Below are 26246 nucleotides of genomic sequence, written 5' to 3'. Positions count from 1 at the left end.
AAGTTGTTAGTCTATCACAGAGGTGCTGGTATATCCAAGAAAATGAAACAGGCTCACATTTCTTCAGTAAAATGCAAGGAGGAAAAACTCCCCTAAGCTTTCTAAGGAGGAATTAGTTGCAAAAACTACAGGCGTTAGGAAGGAAGCTCTCTAAAGAGAACCTCTCTATGGGTGGAACCTGAGATTTAAGACACATGTGAAGAATGAATCTGTAACACACACCTTGCCAAGAAAGGATGATGAGTCGGATGGAGAAGGAAGGAAGAGTGGGGGGTCCTTCTCATTTCCCAGGGTGCACTGAGTTAATAGCTCACAGCCCACAAAAGCAACAGTTCTGTCCAACAAGCCCACTTCCACACTCTGTTACTCATTCCCATTGCCCTGGGGATGGATACAGAGCTTGTGTGCCCTTCTCAGAGCTTGAGTCAGCTCAATAAAACTGAAAGAAAATCCAACAGGAACAAGAGAAGAATAAGCTTGGGCAGCTCACCTGTCCAACAGACAGGGTCCCTGAAGCAGCAGAGCTAGTGCAAGGGAGGGGAAGATCTGGGTGGCTGACAGCACAAACATGCAGAGTACACAATGGAACACCCCTTTCCAGCTGAATGAAGCACTTGGATCAAAGCAAGGGATAGACGGAAACTCTGATTAGACAGAAGGAAATAACTCCTTCACAATGAGGATGATAAAACCCTGGAATCGGCACCCAGAGAGTCAGCGGAATCTGCATCTTTAGAAATATGACCTGATTGAACAAGGCCCTGAGCAACCTGATGTAACTTGATAGCAGGCCCTTCTTTGAGCAGAGAATACCACCAGATGACCCTGATAACCTAAAATATTATATGACTGTATTAAAACGAACAGTTTCAATGATTAAGTTAATATTGAAGACAGCTACAAGAGATAAAACTAAGTAGTCAAAGGTTTCCTACTTGCTTACACTGCTATCACACATTTCAAATTGCATTGACAATGCTACAGACTAACTGAAAAACTAAGATATTATACCAAGAATTGAAGCACCACATCAGAGATCAGGAATAGAGCTGACTGGAAATTCTCCACAGGAATAATTCTTCTTTGAATTTTGCCAGTTTATCAAAAGCAGAATACTCCATGGAAATAAAGCAAGATCTTCTGAAAAAAAATGCAGGAATATGCCCTGTCAGCTCTGCAAGATGGCCCTGGAACCAAAATCTGAAAGTCTGGGAATGAAGAACTTAGAAGCACTGCTCCTGAAGTAGTCTTACTCTACAAAAATTGTGTTCCCACAGCTCAGAGAGGCAGGTGTTCTGAGGATCACAATAACTGAGGAGCCAAATGGCCTAAGAACTTGGCAATCTCACCTGAGGCTTATTTAGACTTTGCAGGCTCACTCATACGCAACAGCACTCTGGGATCCCGCTGGGATCTAGAATAACAACTTCCCCTCTCATGTCAGCAATCTGGTCAGTTGGTCCACAGCTGTTCAGGACTGGACAGGTATAAAAGTGACAATAATCTTGGCAACATCAGTCAACATCACCTAAGACATCCCAGCATGATTCACTTTGAAATCCTGCTTTCCTGTGTGCACAGTTGAACACAGGAGGTGGCTGGCAGAATGCAGAAGATTATTAGGCCCCTCTTTTTCAAATTAGAAACATTTTTTTTTACCAATAACTTGAAAGCAAAAAAATAAAAACTGAATTTCCTAGCCAATTGTAGTAAGGATCAAAAATGTCATTATGAACTTGCCTCCTTAAAAATTGGCTACAAGTTGTCATATAGAATTTCAGGATTCCTCTACCTACTCACTCTTCGGTTTCATTTTGTTCACACTTCCTACTGGAAATCTGCAAAGTTTTCAACTCTTTCTCTTCCTTATTATTCCAAACAGTAAACTGGAAATATCATTACCAAACCAAAATGGTCCCTACCTGTGTGCATATGCTCTCTCACGTATACATTGTCCATTTGTGCATATGCACAGTTAGCAAATAGACACATTAGACAGTGTTCTTTTGCTGTATTAAGAAAAAAAAGAATTCAAGTTTCCAGAGAAGAAATTTACCTTGGGCTCCAGTTTTGTTTTCTATTACCTGCTTCCAGGTTGTATGCAATTATTATTATTATTATTACATAATATATTATTTTATAATCATCATAATAATATTCTAGTATTTCTTCTTTTCTCTGGAATTAAAATTGATTATTATTCTTCATTTCTACTGCAAAGAGCTCAACAGTATTCAGTACAAGAATGGAGGGAGGGATTCCTTTACCAGTTATCTCCTTTTAAAGACTGATAATTCCTCCTATGCAACATTAAGTTTTTGAAAAAATGAGAAACATCACTACTTGATAGAAAAGATAATCCTAGATGATTCATGAGTATAGCCCCTAGTTAAGTAGCTGGCTTAGCCTTTCTTTCCATCTCCATATAAATTTTCTTTAATTTTTGACACTGATAATGAAACAAAGGTTAAAAATAATTAGAATAACCTAAGACAGAAAGGATTTTCCAGTAAATAGAGTAATTAGAATAATTTACTTTATTTAATGTATTCTACTAAGCATTGCAGCTGTCTGATTTGAGACATTTATTTTCTTCACATACTCAAACAGAAAGAAAATGTGCCAATTGGCAACACAGCCTTAAAAAACACCTGCGAGAAGCAATTCTTGGGAAAAGCTGGTCTTGAAAGGCCTTTTGCTTTTTTTTAAAATTAATACGATGGTGGGGGTTGGTTTGATTGTTCACTTTTTCAGCCTTCTAATCATACACATTGGTCACAAATGCAATGATACAAAGGAATATTCTTCCTTTTTAGTTTTAGTTAGTTAAGAAAAATAGTAACAGTACAGCAGACAGAGAAATGAGTGGAAATGAATCTCCCATCATCCAGCCCTTTCTGTTATGGGAGACAGCATGAGAAGGCTAAGATCAAGTTAAACACCACCCAGCACTCTATCACACCAGCCCACGTGTTTAAAGATTGCACAGAGATACCTGGGGTAGTGTAGGTTATGGACTTCGCAATTAAATGGGGTTTTTTTTAAGCTAAGAATTTAAGGCATTTTTGATTTGTTTAGAAAAAATAATCCCTTCGTTTAAAAGTTGGACTTGGTCTTCATTTGTCTGCAACATCAATATTCTATTAAGAGTTCCCCAAAATATCAATGGCTGATGTTTTTAATAAGAATCGCTATAAAAAAAGAAGTAGTAAACAGCTTTTAATCTGAAACAGAATACAATTCAGAAATGTAGCTGGACAACAAAAATTATCTGTCCTATACAGAGGATAAAAACCAAGATAAATGCATTCTGAAACAGCAAACTTCAGTAGTGTTCCTAGAAATGGCAAACTAACATTCAGAAAAAACAATCAGCCTTTAACGTCCTCCAGAAAATGGGAAACAGGTCAAGAAACACTGCACGTAGTGACAACTATTTCCCATAAACTGTAAAAAAACACCAAACCTTGTAAATCAAACAGCTAGGTAGATGTTGAGTTAACAAATACTTTAATATTTATTTGTAATGCTTTTTTATTGCCACAATCAATGATTTATTTCATCTTGGAGAGAGAAAATGCTACTTTATTGAAGGTTCCCTGAAAAAGAATTAGTCTCCAGCAACCCAATATCTGTCCAGTCCTGTCAGGTATACCAAATACAAATTACTGACTACTGTACTGAATCATCCTCCACAGATCCAGGAGTTGCTCATCACGCTACATTACTTCAATGCAAGCTTTAAGTTAAGATCCGATTAATCCTGAAATAACTTGGCTCAGAACCGTTAAATGAAAAACAGCCTAAGAATAGAAAACATTTCATTATCTTGCTTAGCTCACATACATAGATCCCAGTTTATTGCAAATTCTGTGAGACAATCTATAATCAGGTAAATTTAACTGCAGCTTATTTTGCAACTGTAAACCTATTTGGAGAATTCACTAGACTACTTTTGTGTTTTAAGTACACCAAAAATCTTCCTGAACAGTTCATATCTGATTTCCCTATAAAACTAAATGTTTGACAAAAGTTAACGTTTAGAAAAAACACATACTGCATATAAAAATGTAAGAAAACCCATTGTAAGAGTGTTCAAAGTCAACTGAACTAAGTACTCAGCCAATGTCAACAACTGAATTATGAAAACGACATGTTTTCCTGCATAAATGCCAGTATAACATGCCATATGGGCACACCAATTTTACTGGAATAAATATTTTTTTCTGAAAACATAATGCTCAATAAAGTCATTAAAAAAACCCTGAATCAGAAAAATCTGAGTGACGCTTTCCACCCACACATCACACATTGAAATGTTTATAGTTTACATTTTGCTATACCAAACTTCCAAATTTCTCTGGAACAGCAGTTTTAAAAAATAGTTGAATATGAAGAGAACAGTAGAGCAAGAACATTTGAATCCATTCTTTTTACAAAATGACATTAATACAAGCTCCATTTGTTCATTTTCCTACACAGAAGTACCAAAAAAAGGATTTTGGAAAGTCATTCGATTCAATCGCTTGCATGAATAACCAATAGCTATTCTGTTCTTGAAGACTTTAACAAGGCATTTCTTCAAACTCTCTGGTTAGTCTAGTCTGACACATTGGTGAAAAAAAGTGGAAGTAACCAAGATGGACAAGTCAAACAGTTCCCTGTTCTCAGCCACCTAGATGTCACACTGAAGTATATTATTGAACAAATAACATATTTAACAAAACTCTAAACAGTTGCCGTAATCTTCAGCTGTGTCATATATGATTGTTTGGAATACCTTTCATTACATGGAGAAAACTAGAGACACATACATCTAGCTAAACAGATAAAGGTACAAAGATGCATATGAGAATGCATTTCTTCAGTTATAGCTCTTAGATTCTTTAATTAATGAGTTGAATTATCAATTTACAGATTCACAGTATCATGTAGTCACACAGACAATTTCACAGGAAGCTGCTATCAAACAGTGTTTTGGAGGTCTGTAAGAAAATGTACGTGCCTCGGCAGAACTGGTAATGTCCTTCCAGCAGTTTCACCATCAACAACAACAAAGGACAAACACTGTGAAAATGGTAAAATACACACATTTAGACATGTATCAATATATGATCTGTGGACTGGTTGTAATACTTCTGATATCTGGCAAGAAGATCTCTTCTGACAAATGTTTAAAACGCATTACCATAGCAGTTTTCTATAGAAGAACGAACAGTAGCTGGCAGGTACTGAGATGAGAAGGTTTAAGTATTTATGAAAAATGTATTCATGAAGGAAACTATACATTCCAGATACATTTTTAGCATACTATTAAAAAATATTCATATTAGAATGTTCAGAATACCCCGACTACAAAATATAATGCAAATTAGCCCCAAATTAATGACAGTTTTAAAGTGGCAAACACTATGTTTCCTGAAGCAGCCTGTGTTCTCATCGAGCTCGGCTGACAGGAACAGGTGAGGTGAAGCCTTACGGGAATGGAGAACATAAGCTTTACCATGAAGAGCTGTGGCAGATATGAAAAGTGTCTGGAGCTTTTTCACGGGTTTGGTTATTTGATTCATGCAATGTGAATCTTCTCTGGTAAGAGATACCAATTTGGGCCCTAATTTCTTATTGATGGAGTATCAGTCTTTTCATATACATATTATTAGTCATCAGTCATCCATTTTTCTGCAGCTATAACATAAGGATAATTAAGAGACACTAGTCTCAAGAGATGCAAATATCTAACAAAGATGGCGAGGCAATTCTTTAAAGTAAACATATGAAACAGTCCCTTTTCAAGCTGAACAAAATGTTTCCTTCAATCTGAAAAAAAACTCTTTTGGAAGATTTCTTGCCTTTTCCAGGACTACTAAAAGTGTTCCCCCTGAGCACTGAAATGAAAAATCTACTGCTTAGAACAAGATTAAGTAGCTTAAATGCAAGCTACACTGCACCACTGTGATGATAAACCAAAGCGTCTTGTCTTCCCTCTATCCAGGGAATCATTAAAAGACTTCATCAGGAAACCGTAAAATACAAGTAACATGAAGTTTAAGGCATCTATATGTTTGAGGTATCTACATGTCCTTCCACTCTAAAAGAGTAAGAGTGGTGATAAAATACTACACAAAACATTATTAATCACAGGCAGTCACTACATGGAGATGGTGGGTCAGACCTTGAGCTGTTGAAGAGCACTCAAGAAAGGAGTGAAGCAAGGCATTAGCACTCCACAGCACTCAAATTTATGAGTTGAGAGAAAGGGTAAGGCCCAAAACCATGCCATCAATAAATAAAGACTCCTCATTTTCCACCCATTTTCTGGTTTGGAATTTCCAGCGCTCAGGTGTCCAGTAAATTAACAATTACAATTTGAAATCTAGACAGACACAACAGCACAAGTCCCAACTATCCACTATATCATCTTTCCTGCAGTTGGACCTTCCCCATGTCTACAGAGGGTTCTGTACCACACATCTTTTCCCCAGAAAAAGGACTCCCTGTCTCAGGTGTCCCTCTGCTTCCAGGGATCCTGTCTCCTCTGCTCTCATCCTCACAGCATTTCAGTTTATGTGCTCTGATCTATGTATGTCTCAAATACAAACGTGTCCCATATCCAGAAGCTGTGGACACAAAGGTGTGGTGAAACAACAGGCTTCAGAGAACCTTCAGGTGTTCCCAGTGAGACTCAAGTATGCAACACATGTGCTCCACCATCTGCCACCAACTACTTCATCTCCTTTGCAGCATCATTGCTGGAGTGGTCCAATGCTCTCTGCTGCAAAGCAGATGAGATTTACAGCCAGCGTCAGCTTGGCCTGCCCTGAGGCTACATGGATGGTCAGGGCTTGATTATCAGTGCCCTAGACATGTCTTATAAATATGTACAGTGAGTCAATTTCAGTCCACTTCTTGATCTGATCTCAAGGTAAAATGTGTCATTAGCCTCCTTCCGGCAGGTGTGAGAAGGGCTGGCTTGGCTCTGCTCCCTGCCACGCTCAGCCAAAACCTTAGGTAATTTTAACATAAAAACTCAGTTAAGAAACAGAAGTTTTTGAAACACACAATAAGAAAGAATGAAAACACAACCTACCAGAAAAGGCAAAAATAGTACTGGCCCAGCTTACATAACAGTGTGTGTGTATGTATATATAAATACACATGCACACATCCAACTGATATCCAGAATAAGCTGAGAAACAGATAAAGCTCAGATATGATGAAACAACATTTTACAAGTAAGGAAACTTTAATTCAAGAAAGCAGCTATCATATCATAAGCATATCCGACCTTTCTTTAACAACCTTATTTCAGTCTTGTCTAAACAATCTAGCCAGTGATCTCTATTCAAATCCACAGGTGGGTACAGAATAATCATTGAGACATCCCCTCCCTGTTTACTGAAGGCAGAGAAAGCAGTGCCTGCAATCATCCTAACTGCTGCTCACAGCAGCCACTTTAACCCACACTCAATCACAACTCTATTATCGCTTTTGATCACCCAGATAAGTGCACATCCCTATTGTGACTGGGAGTGAAAGCAGCTAGAGAACTCAAGAAACATAGAGCCAGTATTGCTGCACTACAATGTGTTCAATAACTTTTCATTTTAAAGAATCAGCAGAGACAAGAGCTTGTCATTAGGAAAATACAAGTGCTTATTACTAGAAAATGATTGCTCCTACGGATACATTATTATCCACAAAGCATAGGATGATTCTGCCATTGATAAGCTATCCAAACTCACAATAGTAATTCCTGTTATTTGATGTCCTGAAATGCAAATACATCCCTTAAAAATATATGTCTATAACTCAGAGAGGATAACAATAGTACACAAATAATTCTGAAATATTGGAAGAAAAATTGCTGTCTTTCAGAAGACTAAATATGTTTGCAATTTACTATATGTCTGAATTACTTTGTGAGCAGAAAAACTTCAAGCTTCTTGGAGATAGAGTGTGTCTTTATTAGTGTAGAGAACATTTTGCTTAATTTTCCATTGCATCACCTCATTGTGATATAGCCTGTGTGAAGAACAGCCACTACATGAAAGTCAGTATCTGCTGAAAAGATGTTTCTCTCAGCTTGTAGTAAAAACTCAAAATTTAACCAGACACCAATAGGCCCTTGAATTCACTTGATGTCCTTAAGACTTATTAAAGACTTACAATAATTGAGAGGAAAAAAAAAAAAACAAAACAAAACCAACAAACATCACACACAACACCAAATTTAGGAACCACAAAAGCCATATTCCTTATACTGTTTCAAATTTCTGTAAGCACAGAGGGTTAGTTTCAGAAAAGGTGGGTGACGCAGAACTTACGCAGAATTTAGGCACTCAAGTCCTTGGCAAGGATCCTGTTAAAGCTGAACACTTCCCAGGTGAGCCAGAGCCAGGGGCTTTAGAGATGCACTGGGGGCTGCCAGTGTCAGCGCAGCTCCCAGAGCTTCCTGGCAAACCAGCTGCTCGCAAAGCATTTGTGAAGGTGGCACTTACTGTGTGGGGTGTCTCTGAAGTAATGCAGCTCCCACTAGCAGCACTCAGATAGAAAGCTTAAAAAAGTAATGCAACCAGTATAACAGCAAGAAATGACAGGAATATCCAGATAAAAAAAATCTTCCGAGAAGCTGACTAGTACAACTCATGAGTGTGACTGAAAAGAACCGAAATGACAGTGGGTAGGTTTTGTTTTGTAAACCATCCACCACCAGGATGAGGACAGGAGCAAAAGCACGTCCTTTGTGGAGAGTGAGCAAGGAAAACTCTGTGCCTCACTCTGGGCATTAGGCACAAATATACCATGCGAACATATGCACAGACTCACATGAAGTATTACATAGAAAATGCGCTTGCTTGTGGAGTGCAGCAACGTTCCCTAGGAGAGGAAGGGAATCACGACTTGGTCCTTAAACTGCACTGTGTTAACAAATGGCTGGCATAATTTTTATAGCTCAAGTCCTAACTTCATGAAATTATTAATAGTAGAGCCCAGAATACAGTGATAAATCAGAACTGTCTGCTGAATCTGTCATCTATTCTTCAGTGAGTTAGAGCTGTGAAATAATGTAACTGACACATGATCATCTTCTCATTGAAAATCTTATTTAATCCAGTCCCCTTATAGCCATAAATTATCCTTGATGAGAGTTTTTCCATTGAGATCAATATTAATTGTATAAGCAGACTCCTGTTGTTTAACCCTAGAGTAACACTTCATACTTTTAGATCTTTTGTATTTTTTCCTTTCTGCTTCCCTCCTCAGCTTTGCCACCTTGTGCAGACACTGTGTCATGCAGCACATTAGGTTACACTTCCTCCTTTTACCATATTTTAAAAGCTGCTTCCTGACTTTCTCAAGTAAGTGGACTGGGATATGTATTATTCTTTTCCCCTTTGTCTGCATTATGTAACCCTAAAACCCTAACCATTTCTGAAATAGAAAAGATAATGACAATTTTGTTTCAAGAGTCCAAGAATTTCAGACCATTTGACTTACAATCACGTAGTTTTATTCCTGCAAGATGTAGAATTCCCCTGATGGGTTCTTGCAACAATCTCACAGCAATCTTTTGGATTAATATACACCACACCTGCATTATCTCACATGCTCTGGCTACTACAGGTTGATGTCTTATTAAATTTGCCAATATTTAACAGCAAACCTGATCCACCCTAGGACAAATATCTCAAAAGACATCTCCTACAAGAAAATAATGTTCCAAGCCAACCAGAGCTAAAGAAATCTCACATAGCTAACCCATGTGTAAAGCACCACCAGGCAGGTTGAGGAATTACGTTGCATTCAACAGAAATTGCAGCTAAACTTGGAGTAAAAATACAAAAGTATCTTTATCTGGTATAGGGACTGAAAGAGCAACTTGAATTGACAGAAAATTCAATAAATCAGTTGTAAATCCCACCCACTCTTGGGCCCTCAATAAATAAAAAGAAAATATCAACAAGTACAATATGTATGAAATGAAAAAAACATCTGATATACCCAGATTACCTTAGTCCCTATGCTTCATTATCCTAATGACAACAGGATAAGTCAAAGAAAACAGTCTCATTAGAACAGCTTTGGACTTGGTTAACTACTATGACTTACAGAACAGAAGGAAATTTCAGCTTCCAAAAAAAGAAACAAATAGCTGTATCATACAATTATCCTCTCAATGTGCTTGATGAATCATCAAGTATCTTTAGATAAGAACAGTATGCCTACAGATAACGTTTCCAGAGGAAAAGCATGATATTAACACTGTGTACCCATATTAATAGTATCAGTCTCTACTGTTTTATCATTTAACTGCCAGATGTAAGTGCCAAATTCATTCTTTAATAGTTATTTTTTTAAACACAAACTATATTCCTTTTCAAAAATTCACAGATTAATTGGCCTATAAGCATGCCAAACAATCAGATTTCTGGATTTACCAAAGAATCCTTGTAACTTGGTGCTCTTACACAGACCAAATGTAGTAGTGTGAACACTACTTTAAAATGATCTTAACAGATTATTTACCTTTTAACAAATTATTTAAATTGTTGCATGCTACAGGAACTGAGATCACATTTTAAAGGTCTTGTCCTAAAATTTTAAGAGATAACTAGGAAGCGAAATTAAAAGAAACTTCTGTGAACATATGAAGCATTACGCCTGTTCTGCACTCGTGACAGTTCACAATAAGCATAAAATAACATAAAGACACGTACATTGTATCTGTAATACAGCATTTTCCACAGACTGTATGATATAATATGATTCTTATGATTTCTGGAGATCCATAACTAGCTTTTGCTTAGATTTATGTAGGAAAATGTTCCTTTCAACCTTTTGAATAGCATGTTGAGAAATTTAGGTCAAACTCTGATTTACATTAATTATAGGTTAAATTCCAGTATACACTAAAATAGGCCCTGAGACAGGCATTAAAAAAAGGAAAAAAAGTCTGGTTACTTACATTGCTTATGTATTCAGAAAGCAGGTCTTGGAGAGCTTGGCGTATAGCATTGCATTCAGCAATGATGCGTTCTCGATGAACATCACGCGTGCAGGAAGAATCGGCCAGCAAAGCTGCTCCACTGATAATAGCTTCCAGACGTTTCTCTAGTGATGGCCTTATTTTCTCTTCATTCACTTCAAGAGGATCCAGGATAATTAAGTTCTGGAAAAGATTAGGAGGAGAGGTAAGAAAGTTCAGCGCAATTAAGTTGCTGCTTTAATTTTTATGTGCACAAACTACAGTGGCATTATGTTTCCTAGACTTGCAACTAGCCCTTTCTCTTGGAAAGATCCAAAATAGTTTTGACTGTGGCAGATTCTGTTTTCTGTTCTTGGGCTATGCATACAGGTCATTTGCAGACAAATCTCTATCTAAGTTAGCAAATCCTACTGGCCTAGACCCAGTACTAAGATGGCAACAGAGCTTTCCTGCCAGAGCTGGTTCACACTCAAGCACCTCACAGCACAAGTAGAACAAGATCACATCTACCTGCAGGCCATGTTGACATCTTCTGACTACAACTGCCTTGTCTCTGACTCCTTCCTCTTGTTTATTACTTTTGCTGTCTGAGATTTAAGATTGTCATCCTCAGTTTCAACCTCTCCTACACCTGTATCTGGCATTTCTACAACAGAAAGGCTATTTGCCTGCCTTCATAAATATGCACACATTCTTATCACTGCAGTATCCATTTGGTCAATCAATTGTCACAATACCCTACTCTACAATGAAAAACTATCGACCCCATTTTCAAAGCAAAAAATTGAGGCCCAGACTGTCAAGTTCATGGTAACACACAGGGTATGTCTTAAAAGAGTCAACTGTGTGGCACCTTCCCAAGTTCTCAGCCAGCATTGTTTCTCCTCTTCATGTCTTGTTGCTGTGCTTGTAAAAAAAAGTATTTCTTCTTTCAAACTCTTTCCTGTTTCTGTCTGTGCTTCTTGAGGATTATCTGTCTTCCTCATCCTCTCATACAGTGGGTCTGTCTTGCATATTTATCTTAAGATGTTTTATACTAAGCTAACAATGTCTATGTACAACTATGACATCCGCAGTGTATAAGTTCACTTGTCAGTAATATTCCCTATTTTACCTAAGTATCTCAGAGCAGAATCTCAGCTTTGTCTGAAAGAGGAGTTCAGCATCCCCAAAATTTAGACTTCTAGAGATCAGGAGGACCTCAGGATTTAAAACAAAAACAGCAGTGCTAGATGACAGCTAAGAATGTTAAATCAGATACACGAGCAGTCTAGTTCTGCAGATTTTTAGTTTAATACAATCCCACACTGTGGCAGAAAGTCACTGCTGCTACCTTTAGCAGGCTGAATACAGGCAAAGACCAAAATAGTAGCTTTTGTTCAACAACTGTTTTTTCAAAGGACACAGATATTGTGGCCTCTTGCTTTTCACTAGCCAGAAAGCAGACAAAAGCAGACAACTGTTTTGCCATGATAAAACTATAAAACTAATTACATCTGTGTGTCAAGCAAATATTCTGAAGAGAAAGAAAATGAGAGGTGATGTTTTCATGAAATATCAAAGTAAGTGTATACAATCTTCAGCATTTAAATGAATTCAAACTAGCAGTTTTTAATTTAACTGAACATCTGAAACAGTGCTACTATGGTCCAGATCACCAAGTTTATATTCCACATAAATTCATTCACCTGTTACATCTATATGTGATTCCACACTTTCAGAAGAAATATTAAACAAGAAAACTATGCCATATACCCTTAAGTGCAACTCAGGTCAGGTACATTGGAACTTATCAGTGCTTATCAGACTACTTTTAAGCTGGAGAATTTTAATTATTTTTTCAATTTAGATTTAATATCACAATTTCAGGTATTGTCTAGCTCAGGCAATTCTAAGAGTAGTGAGATAAAGGTAGTAAGATAAAAGCTTAAACACCTAGGACAGGGGACTTCAGTGACCTTGAGATTTTCTTGTTGGTTATTATTAACATTATCCTACATGTTAGGTATAATTCAGAGAAAGAAAGACATTTTTACATGTTGAAGCATCCCATCTTTTCTGAAATACACATGAATTGTTTTGAGACAGCTGGGAGATTCTCCAGCAGACATAGAGAAAAATCAGACTTGATAATTCGAATATTTCCCAAGGAAACCAGTGCAGGTTCTTTCTGCATTACCGTGTCATTCAAACAGAAGGTTGTATTTCCCAGCTCGCAGGATCAGTGTACGTTTCTAAACATTCCACCTCCACTACTGTTCCACTGCCCTGAAGTCCTCCACCTCATCTAAAAGCATTCTAGGTACTTAGGCACCCGCAGCAATTCAGCCCCATACTTACTACCTATTAACACACATAAAATCAGTAGACAATAAACTTTCTTAAATGACCTCTGTAAGACCTTCTGGGGCCTAAAGTTCTAGGATTATGTTATGCTTTGCACCAAAAACTAGGACTAGATGAACTCTAGTCTTCACATTTCCGCAATGACTAGAAAGAAAAGGTACTAGTGAATTTCTGTCTGTCCCCGCATTTTCTGTGTTGAATTTTGGGATTTTCATAGCACTGCAGAATATCACCAAAAAATCAGGCCAGTGATACTGCTAGTGCAATTTTCTGTTTTCTACTCTGAGAGACTAACGAAAGTCTAAAACTAAGTTTATGAACTTGTTTCAGCAAGTGACAGGATAGACCATTAAAATGGTTAAGGGGGTCTATGTCAGGTGTTTATGTGCAATCAGCAGATGCTACGTTGGATTAAAGTATTAACTATGTATTTCCAAGTTCCTGCATTTTCTCAAACCAATATTCACATATCCAGATGTACATAATAAACTGAAAAGGAGTTTATGTGCAAGCAGGAGGGAAAGAGATTAAATATTTTGAAGATGAAAAACATAGTTATTTGTATATCCATAAAAGCAACATATTAACCTTATTTTTATCTCTTAACTACTTCCTATTTGAAAGATAACACAGGAAGGCATTCTAAGTCAGTGTCCAGCAGTCAGGACAACAATTTCTGACATGGAAGACAGATTTATTTGTGTTAGAGATTTGAAATTCTGTCTCCCTCATATGTTCTGTGGTACCTCACCTCTGCTGGAGTTGTGCCACTTAGTCACTATTCACTTGAGCAGCAACTTTGCTATTGCATTCCTATGCCTTAAGCACCCTCAACACTAGTCCATTCATACAATGTCCATCATAATGTAAAACATACCTGCCAAGTAGAATATTTGTGTTACTACAGAAAGAAACAGCTTCATTGATTATGGAACACTAAGACATATTTGAAGGCTACAGCCAATTAGTCATTTAGCTAGTAAAAGGACTGCCTTCAAATCTCAGATGAAACAGGAGTAGCAATGTTTTCCTTTGAGAGACAGTTTGTAGAAAGCTGATGCAAAGATGGACAAAAAGCACTGGCAAAAATCTACTACAGTTCAGCTCTAAATTAAAAAAAAAAAAAAAAAGGCAATAATAACCAGGAAAAGATGATTTAAGATTCTGCCCACAGATCAAATTCTTCAAGCAATTTCATCAAATATTTATGATCAGTACATCTAGGCAGAAAAGACAATCCAATTTCCAGCCAATCAGAAGACACCAGATATGCAACCACCAATTTTGCACGTTTGTTTTAACAGAGCTAAAGGGTTAGCTACCCAAGTTCTTCAACACAAGCAAGCACTGAAAACAGAATTATTAAACAACTGTTTTCTCCCTCATTGGTCTTCTGATCCGTAAAAAGGAGGGCTCATGGGTATCCAGAAACCTGGTTCTATTTCCTGACATTTTGGGTTGATTTACAGTATTTTGACATTTCATAAGTAATTGCTCTGCCAGGTAGCCATGGCCAGATGGACACGCTAACAGAGTCAGGCACTGAAGACCTGTATCATTTTGTGAGATATCTCTTCACATTCAGAAGATGAAAGACCAGTGAAAAGCCTTAAATAAGCTGCACGTACACACTCTTTTAACACAGATCTTAATATGTAACGTCACAAATTTAATTGCAATTTTTTGGTTATTTAAGAATGACCTGGTAGTTACGACCTGGAGCCTTTAAGAGGAATTCTTGAGAATCTACTGATTTAAGAGTTAACTCCTCTAATTTACTTATAAATCTGTAATAGCCTTCACACTGCCAGCACTGGCAAAGGAAGAATAGCATAGCAAGACATCTAAATACTGTAATAGATTGTTGAGTAAGCTCCGTGATACATTTCTGCACTATAAACATTTAATGAGATTTATTCCCAACAGACTATTTACTACATCAATCTATTCCATGGAACTGTATTTGCAACAGGGAGATAGAGCAATGGCTATTTCAGGTCCTTAGCCAAAAGAACTTCCTGTAAAGAAAGAAAAGTGAAACCATCTAATTCACAAAATCATTTTAAGAAGTTAAATGCTCTATAAATTGTGCTTTATCTAAGTCACACAGCTTCAATTCCCATTGGTGTTACCTAGGTAAAACTATATTGAAAACTCCACAAACAAGTGGATTTTTACAACAGTCAGACTTGTACGTGCTTATGTTTCCAAATAAAACCAAATTCAATCCAAAGGAGATTTTTTTCCCTTTTGTGATTATCATAACTCTTATAATAATAAATTTAATTACATTTTTTAAAAAAATCATTAACATGGTCCTGCTCACATGCAAGCAAGATGATTTCTACAGTCAGAAGATGCAATCCTTTTGCCAAATTTCATTTAAACAATTTGTATGTAAAACATGTAAATAATAGAGCCCATTTAAAGTATATAATTTGTCATTCAGAGTTCCATTGTAACAAATCAGTATTACTCTTAAACGTTTCTCTTTAATTTATGAAGAAAAGAGATTAGAAACTGTAATTTTAAAACCCGGTGTGAGAAGCAAGGAAGGATGACCTGTAACTTGCAATTGTAGCCTGTTCCTTTGCAGGGAAAAAATTCCACTTTGAGCGTGACTGAGAGGTCTGCTTTGATCAATAAACTGCCACTACAAGATTTGTGTCATATATGGATGTCTATGTATTTCTCTACGCTTTCACTGAAAATTTTAGACAAAATCTATTACCATGAGTCATAACATCAATTCTCCTGACAATGTATCAACAAAACTGGAGTTTTGAGGCTGAGATCTGGTAAGTCTGAGAATCCACAACCAAAAAGACCCATATTTGTAAATGTGTTTAGAAACTTTCATTCCTTTTGTTGATCTAGGCCTACACCAGATGAGGAATGTGGTCTGTAACCTCATCTCAGGAGTCCTTTTACCACTTTTGGCAGAGCAATGGAAAATAACACTGGTAAGAAGCAGAGCAGCCATGAGAAAAAGGGAAAACTCCATACAAAAGGTTAGGATCAGGTCAGGAGTAGAGGAAAAAACTGACCTTCTCAAAGCATTTGGCTAAATAATGGAAGTAGAAATCACAATTTGGCAAAACGTATTGGTTATGTCACTTTATTTAATGATAAGCAGAAAAAATAATTAGGTTTCTAAATCCTTCAACTATATAAATCACTTAACGATCTCAATGACAAGCTTTGGAGTAAAGGACTTCATTTCACATTGTACTAGTTCAAATGCAGTCAAGGTAGCAGCGATCACCATCATCTGATAATCACTGCTATTTACAAACTAAACTCAGAGGTTCTTCCCACTTAAGGATGGGTCTGTCTCCACCATCAGTGACACAGTTGGAACTAATTCTTGCCTGCTGTATGAAGGAAGCTAAATATTGAACGTACATGACGACTTAATTCCAGACTCTTTTGAAGGAAGTGATAGCTCCCAATTAAATAACTTAGAGCGATACTATTTAGACTACAACTAAGCAGAGCACCAGTTTGCAGGTTCACAGGTTTACATACCTCAAACTCATCAAGGGCACTTCCAAGAGTAGCTGTATGAGATGTAGGTTGTGCCATTTTATTTCCAACTCCTTGGGAAGCATTAGAAATTACATTGAGAGCATTCTGTATTTCATTGCAAATTGAATCCTTGCTGGCTGTAAGGGACGCAACATCTGAATGTTCCAAACAAGCTGAACATATTGAATGTAGGAGAGAAGAATTCTCCTTCAGGGATGCACGTGCTGCAGCAATTTCATCTCGCTGATTGCTAGATTTCAAATCCTGTCAGCAAAAGAACATGCAGTTTATTGCCAAAAGCACTTCAAAACTGACAAGTAATGTATAAACAATTTTTTTTTTTTAATCTTTACTCTGTTTAAGGAAACATCAGGTTAAATTTGTCAAAGATTGTGAAAATGGGCTACAACAGTACTTACAATTGAATCATCTTTACCTCATGAGAAACGAACAAAGTCTGTGTAAAACAACTCCAGTTTTTATTGTGCCTTATTATCAGCACCTTGAAGTGTCCACAGCTTATTTGGTTTTAAGCAGTTTTCCTATGAGAAAACTAGCCTGGAAATCAGCTCTCTTTCCTCCCAGACATGTCTTTCTTAGCGAAATAGAGCAATAGAGAAAGAGAGAGGTGCAGACAGGATTAAGCAAGAAATTCTGTGATCGCTGCATTTAAACAAGTTCCCGGTGCTTGTTTCCCTGCCCCACCAGCGTATGTCTGGAGCACCCTGCAGAAAGGAACAGCAGGTCAGGGCTGGAGCCCTGTGCTCCTGGGAAACAGGACGCATGGAAGGTTTGGAAATGAAAAAGGTGCTGATGAGAAGCCACCTCTGAAGTGCCACTGCCTGTTTCTCCTCCCTTCCTGCTATGTACACACTTAAAGCATGGAAGGTTTGGAAATGAAAAAGCACTCAGGGAGCTTACTACACTCATCACGTTCCTCCCTTCTCCACATAGATCTTCTAGAACCCTGGCTCCTGCCAGCCCAGACAACAAGGAGAGCACAGTTTGACAGAGCTATCAAGTCAGGTTTAACTGTTTCTGGGAATCAAGCACAGGAGTTGTTATTTGGACAGCTGGAAGTTACGGACTTGGATGCAATCATACAGTCAGCATCAGGATTGTAAGGAACCTCCTGTTGCATCCATCCTATTTTACTCCAGATGTCCTCCCTACTCTCTTTTTGCATCTTCTACCTTTGGAAAAAAGCTGGTAGGTATCTGCAAAATGGCTTGGGTGAGAAAGTTAAATTCAGGGTAAAAATAAAAAAGGAAGAGAAAATAGCATATCAGAAAAACAAAAGCCTGTGGCACCAGCTTCAAACAGCATAAGACGCTCAATGCAGAATGAACAGCAAAATGCGTACAAAGCTGCTCTCAGCCTGCTCTAAAGGAAGCTGAAGTCTTTCTAATTATTTTCCTTTGCATTGCATCAGGCTGCATATGCATTATTTACAAAAGCATCCTAGTATCCACGTCTCACTGCATAAAGTTTATAAGTTTATGGCTGAAGAAAAGAGCATGCAATATTAAATGAACCAGTTCTATGCTTTTAAAATCCCATTTACTGCAAGAGATACCTCAGACATAGGATTGCACCTTACTTCCTCAAGCTAACTTAGAAATCTCAGGGACATGGTAAAGAAAAACCAACTAACAAACGAAAAATAAACACTATGACCCAATATATCAATGAATCACCTCTGTGCAGGAATGACTTCATTGCCCAGTGTGCTCAAACCCAAATACTAATGCACCTCCAACCTTGGTAAAGCATCTGCAATTTATCCAGTGAACTCCCAGCAAAAAAATATTATTTATTTTTGAACACAGACTCTTGCACTGATTAGTGAATCTATGTTTCCTACAAATAAATGAAAAGACAACAGAATGCCCTCCTTTCTTCTGGGCTGCAGGAAGCTACACACAGGGACATACAATGGCAAGTCAATACAACACTTTAGTCCAGCTGACTGCTATTCTTAGCTACTTCTTATTTTGCTGCATCATACACAAACGAACTCAAAAGTCCTTCCAAATTACTTTTCCCCTCTAAAACAGCACTGTCTAACCAGGAATGAGGTGTTCATACGAAATCTCAAACTGTCAATCCAGTAGCACAAAGCCAGTCACAGCAAGTCAATAACAGGGCATCTAGAAACAGTCCAAAACATTCATGTGTTATTAGTTTTGAAATACAGAATGTTTGGTTTCATACAATGTTGTGTAGAGTGTCAGAATCATGGTATTGGTAAATTCACCTATGAAGAGCCTCACTTTTATTAAATAACCTTTTAAAAAAATTAATCCTTAGACCCATGAAATTCATCACTACTTTTGTTGTTCAGTTGTGAGCCTTGGACAACCTCAAAAGCTGCAAGGCTGCTGTTCTTTTCCACCTTGATGAAGAATTAATTCCTCAAGATTTTTTCATGTGAACAGGAAGAGACGTGTAATAATCATAGTCTGATCTTCTGCACAAACAGGCCAAAAAACCCTACAATTCAGTGATTTCTCTATCAAATATTTGCGTATGTGGATTATCAGAATAATGTAACTAGTTCTCTGAAGAAGGAAGTTAGTCTCTACAAACAGATTGTTAACTCATAGTCAATAAACTTTTTCCAGTGGAGAGAAAAATACAGAAACCATCTGATTCCTTTTTTTACTTGTCAAAGAGAACACACCACTAAGAAACACAAGAAAGCAAGACAGAGAGCATACAGTTTGAGTTATCCTTTGACAGAACATATCACTTGAGAACTACAAGCTGAGTGTTAACATTCTCCCATGAACTATCAAACCATCACAGTTCTGAACATGTTCACAGGCACTGTGCTGAATTTGAATGACTTGCACACTTTCAGACAAGTTCCAAACTAAGACCATAGACTTTTAAAGGTCTGAGCATTCAGTGTATCAAATCTGGCTGCACTCAACATTGGACTCAAACTCTGCCTGTACTGACCCTTGCCCAAATACACTACATTAACTTTGGCACAGAATGCAACAAGATATGTTTCTCAAGCTGCAAAAGAACCATACAGGGAAAAGTATGTGTATAGGATTGGAATATCCGTAAAACATGGCACCAGAACAAAAGGAACAGGAAAACACATACTACAACCATGGGTTTTGTTACATGTTTTTTGAGATTATTTTAAGTATGGATGGATCACCTTCCACTTGAACAGAGGCAGAAGACTAACAGAACTAGGGAAGGGAAATTTTCCAAACAAGTTCTTACTACTACTGTCTTCATACCTTAATATCTGAGCATTTGTAGTTCATTCAGCTCCATTTCTGAGCATTACCATATTTTTCTTTTTCTTCACAGCTTACCACTTTCCTCTTATCTAAACTGTTTTTTAGGCTAGTGGACTATTTTCACTGATCTGGGATTTATTTTTTCCACACTAAATCATTAACTGAGCTCTAGATATGTCATGTAAGACCAGTTTAGATCAGAGATAATCGTGCATCAAATCACTGCCAATCTAAGAGGCCCAGTATAGTATAGTATACTTTCCCAGGCTGCTGTCTTAGCCCCCCCCGAGATGTACTATTATGTCTTCTCCATACCTGGTTGGCCCTGATAAGAATGAAAAAAGAATGGATAGTCACAGGTATTCAGCTGTGGGTTGTTCCAGCCAGACACTGTCAATGGACAAGACCACGCTGAATGGAAAGCTTGAAAATTATCTTCACAGTTAAGCTTCTGTTGTACTACTTCAATAAGAAAACCTGTTCTTTATGACACTTAAGACATGTAAGGTTTGACAGGACAATACACCAGGAAGCCAGCTCTTGTTCACAGCTCCTGGGATCCAAGCATCACTGTGGGTATAAACCACAGTGCCATATTTTGCACCGGCTGCAGTCAATGCAAGGTTCACAAAGGCAACTTCAAATGAAGTGCACTGCAGTGCTTTAGCTCACTCTTTGCAGAGACAAGTGCCATTGAACTGAGTTCTATCTCCAAGAAGAACACAGATATACAAATCCTCATCATTTCCTACTACTATAGGGCTGGGGGACAAAAGCATTACTTTTTATCACAGCTTAAACTTTGACCTTAGTGTTTAGCTTTCAGTCAAAAGTGACTGCCAAATTACGTGTATTTGGTGAATCAAAGACAATGACAAAACTCAACCTTTTCCCAGTGCACTCATGCACTGTTTATCTGGGCAAGACCCAAGTTTATGAACTTCCTAAGAACTGTGTAGTCATTCAGTGGAAGGAAAATATCTCCCAGACAAGAAAGTGAAAAAGATCTGGACTCACTGCCACACTGCTCTTCAGCTGTGTCAGTTATTCAAAGATACTACTACTTTCACACAAGTTTTAAAGGCTTATACCTGCCAGGGCCCTGCGAGCGCCGCCAGGCCTCAGATCCATCCACTCCTTGCCCCGGAGCCCTGGTTCAGCTCAGCCAGGGACACTCAGCCCCTCTCTGACCTATGTCGCAGGAGTGCCAGGCTCCAGCTCGGCCACAGCTGCCCCCCTTCCAGGCCTCAGCACACAGACTGACCTGAGCTCAGCCCTGCTCTGTCACAATGGTGCTTCTGAGCAGTCACTAGGCTGTCTCACACTGGTTACCCTCACCAGGCCCAGCCCTCACCCACAGACCAACTTCCCAGCTGCTTCCGACCTGTCTCATCACCACAAACTTTCCCGATTATCCAGACTCCTGGTTGAAGCCGGTTTCCATCACCTGGCATGCCCAGCTCACACTGACGCAAGGTTCAGGGCCCTGGCTGGAGAGGCTCCCACCTCCCAGAGCTGCCAGCCCTCGCTGAACCCCCAAAATACCTTGTTCTAAACAGAGAAGCACTCACCATCAGCGGGGATCACCTGTCATAAACTCCATCATAAAGTTGACCCTGCCTACTCTACAAAATGCTAAGTTCAGAGAAGTTGAACAGCATGACCTAATGGCTCCTTTCCTCCACATCAAGCTTTTAACTATACGTCTAAAATGACTACCTTACACAAGTGTTTGTAACCCGACAGAAGACAGATACAAACACACACTGGGAAAAAGACCTCACTTAGGATAATGCTTTTGTTGGCACAAGAAAAACATTGCTAGAACATAGAGCTGTGTTACACTGACCATAAAAGTTCATGTTACAGGCATTCACAGCAAGTTAAACACCACTGGGAAGGTATGCCAGTAAATTCAGAACAGCACTGAATCAAAGGAATTTGCTTAAACACACCTTTGTGCATTTCTCATTGAGTGAATCAAAATCCCACCATTACCTTCACCAGTCACTGTTGGATTTAAGTACTCTAGAAAGCAAATGATTACATCTTCAAGTGCCATAGAAATGGAAACTCACTGGAAATTCTTATCAAAAATCTCATCTGCTCCTTCGTAGAGAAAGCATTTATTCCAAAGCCAGTTTGTTTGTATTTTGGGTTGCGCTTCTTTTGTTTTATATACATGTTTCCAGAGGTTGTTCCAGGCCAAACATGTAGATGAAATAAACCAATACTACTACACCCCAGAAACATAAAAATTTTTCCTTTCTAATTTCTGTTCTTTAATAGACACACAACACTGAAACATCGACAGCAGCATTGGCAGGCATCGCAGAAGTAAACCATTTAAAAAGATATATCTTATAGATCAAGGAGGTCTGGAGACAAAAACAGAAACTTATCTTTACAAAGCAGCACCAGTTATGTGTTTGATGGTCAGGCATTCCAAGCTAACTTCAGAAGTCAGCAGCAGTTCTTAGTGTCTCATGCTACACTATACTACAGTGTGTATACACCAGATATATATACACACACACTACATATATACACACACTATACATGTATGTGTGTGTATATATATATATATATATATATATGTACACACTCTGTATGGCTATAAACTGTAGGCAGAGTTTCTTTGCATGAGCCTTACACATGAATATACAAGGTGTGAAGGACTAAGCCCTGAGTGATACCCTCTGCCTCCAGGAAGACTCTGCACTGTCTTTATCAAACCATAACTTTCAGTCAACTTAGAGCAAGCATGAAACATTTACGGGACCGAGGTTCCCAGTAGAAGTGAAGCCTTGCAACATTCTCGCTGTATCTACACCTATTTACTATCAATCATACTCAAACTGATATATAATACTGCAGAAGAGCAAAACTATCTTATACAAAGTATCAAAAATTGCCCATGACTGTTTAATATCCCAGCGTTTTCAATTTACAAATGTTTTCCAGAATTTGCTGTTCAGCTAGGGAAGATGCTGTTTCTTTTGATGACTTTGTTGCATCAGATTGCAACTATTGCAGAATATTCTGTGTCGCTCATGCTTCAGCAACTTCTAGCCCAGTTACAGATGACAGAGCAACACCTTGCTGTCACTTCTCTATCCATTATTTCAGGATTTGGTCCCCACACTTCTAATATCCTGCTCTGTTAACTATCAGTCTCTTAGATGAAGTAGGTCATTTTGAAAGTTAGCAAAGCAATTTTTCCCTGTAAGAAATAATGTAAGAATTTTTCTTTAAGTGCAGCAATCCTTTTTCTGCAAACATATACCACTTAATATATTAGCTCACGAAGGTTTTTCTCCTACTACATTTATGGCCACATTTGTCAGGAATGAGCTTGAGTGGAACTAGAGCAGGAAACATTCATCAGGGAGAAGGCTCTGAAGTTAGGAACCTCCAGAAGGTCTTATCGCGTCTTGAGGAGAAGGAGATGACTAATGAAGATGTGGAGAGAAACACAGCAGAAACAGAGATTAATTTAAAGACAGGGAAACGGGAGATACAACACAAAAGAGTGAGAGTGAAAACCGTAAGGAAGATTAGGATGAAGAAACAACAGACAGAAAGGAGTCAGTGAAACACCAACCTCAGTTGATGCCAAGCACTTGAGAAACAGAACGGCCAGTGTAGAAGCACCCAAAAGTAAGGCAGCAGTGGCCTACAGTCCTCTTCCTTAATTTAATGAGTAAAGCAGTGATTTATTCTTTGTAAAGAAAAAAATGAATAAAGCAGCACATTCTTTCTTTGTTAACACTTCCACCTAAGGAATGTCTTATCTTTATGCTGCTGTCAAATATAGTTTAAAATTTTCAGAATTTCAGTATTTTCATGGCATCATTTTCTTTCCCTGTCTAAAGTTGCTTTGTTTTCAGTGCTTAGTTCTTAAAGTGACTGAGAGATAATTTCTTTTCAAAAAGCTAAAGAGGTGGTAGGTGTTAACTGTTTATTTCAGAAGTGCCTCGTATCAGTTAATGTTGGCTTGACCCATGATGTTAAAAACTCCATCTTACACTTCGAGCTAAATAATCTGCTGGTTAACACCCATCCTTGAAAGAAAAGAGCTCAGAGATCAACACATATTTCTGGCAGTCAAGACAATTTATAATTTAAAGTTTAATATTAAAGCAACTTATCACAGTTTTCAATAGACAAGGAAGTTGCACATACACATCTAACTAAGGAAAGTAATACAAGGCAAACAATGCAGAACATGGAGCTTGCAGAAGCAGCAGGAAGTTCGGAAGATATCCCAAAATAGGACTTAACTTCTTCATAGGAGTAAACACACCTGAAAAGTGGCATTTCTGAGAAATGGTAAGGTTAAAACTATTCTCTAAACATTCATACAAAAAACAAAGTAAAACACATTGAGCAAGACTCAATGAAAGATTTTTCATACTGTAGTTATTTCAGAGGTATGGAAAATATAAAGTATCAATATTCATACATAGTACAATGCATAGAATACAGCTGTTAAAGCTTTCAGAAAACATTTTGGCCTGGAATTTTTTCAAAGGAAGATGAATCACTGAAAAATGTGGCAGAACGATTTTTATCCAGAATTACTTATTTCTGCAATTTTATTAAATTCTCATAATACCATATGTGATTAATTTTTACTTGCTTCTTTTCTGAATTTTTAAAATTAGAAGGGATTTTGGGTACTTATTAAATTGAAAACTTATTTCATTCTCTGCCTTAGTGGTATTAGGCTACTTAGAAACAACTTAAGTAAAAACACTAGTAGTGGAAGACCATGTTATGCATGGTCCACTAGCATTTTGACTGATACACAGTTTCACAGATACCAAACATTAGCTCTTTCACATTTCACTTGTCCTGGTTCAGCCTTCCTTTTATACATATAGTCATGTCTAAATGTATTCCATCTGCCACAAGTGTTCAGGATCTCTTTCTCCAACAAATCACCTCAACATTCCCCTAGGTACCAGTTTCTCCTGGTCTTGAACAGAGCATATTAAATCTTCCTAGATTTAATATCTCAATGTGAAAGATGTGAAATCATCAACAATAGACAGGTACACGACTCAGATCAGGCAGCCTGTTCCAACTGATATTTTGTCACAGATTATATACTCAACAAATAATGATGGCACTTCTCCCAGTTCTTCCGTCAAACTCTAGTTACAGTTTAACTATTTGTAATCATTTGTTATAAATGCTTCCCAAATATTTAAAATAAGTTAGTTTTCCTTATTTCTAATTTAAAAATCCAAAACTAAACCAAGTTGAATTAAGAAAATCAATGACATTGCCTCACACTCTCTCTTAAGATACACACAATTCAAACATTGCAGGGACTATTCAGTTTCTGTAACATGAAGACACGTACAACTGACGTATGTAAAGACTGACACTCAAGCAAATGGAACTGAAGTGCTAATCCATCAAAACAAGCTTATTAGCATTACCAATTTCAGAAATATTAACAGTAGGTTTTGGGTTTGCTGTTCAACGTCAACTGCTGATTTCAAGTATTTATCATGGATAATACTTTTCTTTTTTTCCCCTTCTACATCAATTTAGGATTTTTTATGTTCTTTTCTGCATACCTTGCAAACACTTAAAGGACAGCAAGTCAGAGCAAGAAAGAAAAAGCCATAAGCCCTTGAGCTCTGTACTGAATGTTAATGCATTTGTATATGATAGATTTAATACAGCACTGAGAATAAATGACTTTCAGCAGCTGCACTCTGGACCTATAAATTGCTGTGAGTACTACAGAATCCATACTGGGGAAGAACAGCTGTATAATTTACAGCATCACTATCTGTCAAGAAATGCTGCAAATACAGAACTTGACTTCTTCATTTTAACATTCCTATAAAAATTAGAAATTACCCTTACATAGATTCTATTTAGATTAGAACTTTTATTCATATTCCCTGATGGCACTTCAATGCAGAATGCCATTTGAATCTTACTGGTGTTAGATAAAATTCAAAAAGCATAAGCATCAAAAGAGGGTTTTTTAAATAGATTTTTTTGCGTGGACTATGCCTAGAAAAATGTATAGTACTCTGATCAGATGATTTATACTATACAACAGATGTAGGCTATACAAATCCACAAGAAGCAAATCT

At 37.7% G+C, this 26246-nt stretch overlaps 1 protein-coding gene across 1 annotated transcript in view; it reads right to left on the bottom strand.

The window, feature by feature from the left end:
- Nucleotides 1–671: 671 nt before the first annotated feature.
- Nucleotides 672–26246, bottom strand: part of LOC309440491 (catenin alpha-3-like) — a gene marked incomplete at its 3' end in the record, with an annotated part of 114363 nt that continues 88788 nt past the window's right edge. The window contains exons 5-7 of the mRNA XM_082054179.1: nucleotides 16862–17125; nucleotides 10967–11170; nucleotides 672–833 (exon numbers count right to left, since the gene is read on the bottom strand). Of these exons, the coding sequence (XP_081910305.1) occupies nucleotides 672–833; nucleotides 10967–11170; nucleotides 16862–17125 (630 nt within the window). The remainder of the gene's footprint in view (nucleotides 834–10966; nucleotides 11171–16861; nucleotides 17126–26246) is intronic.

This window comes from Streptopelia decaocto (assembly GCF_964273445.1).
Source record: "Streptopelia decaocto genome assembly, chromosome: 5".
Taxonomy (NCBI): domain Eukaryota; kingdom Metazoa; phylum Chordata; class Aves; order Columbiformes; family Columbidae; genus Streptopelia; species Streptopelia decaocto.
The sequence above is the reverse complement of the archived record's forward strand: the minus strand, read 5'-3'. Positions and strand labels throughout refer to the sequence as shown.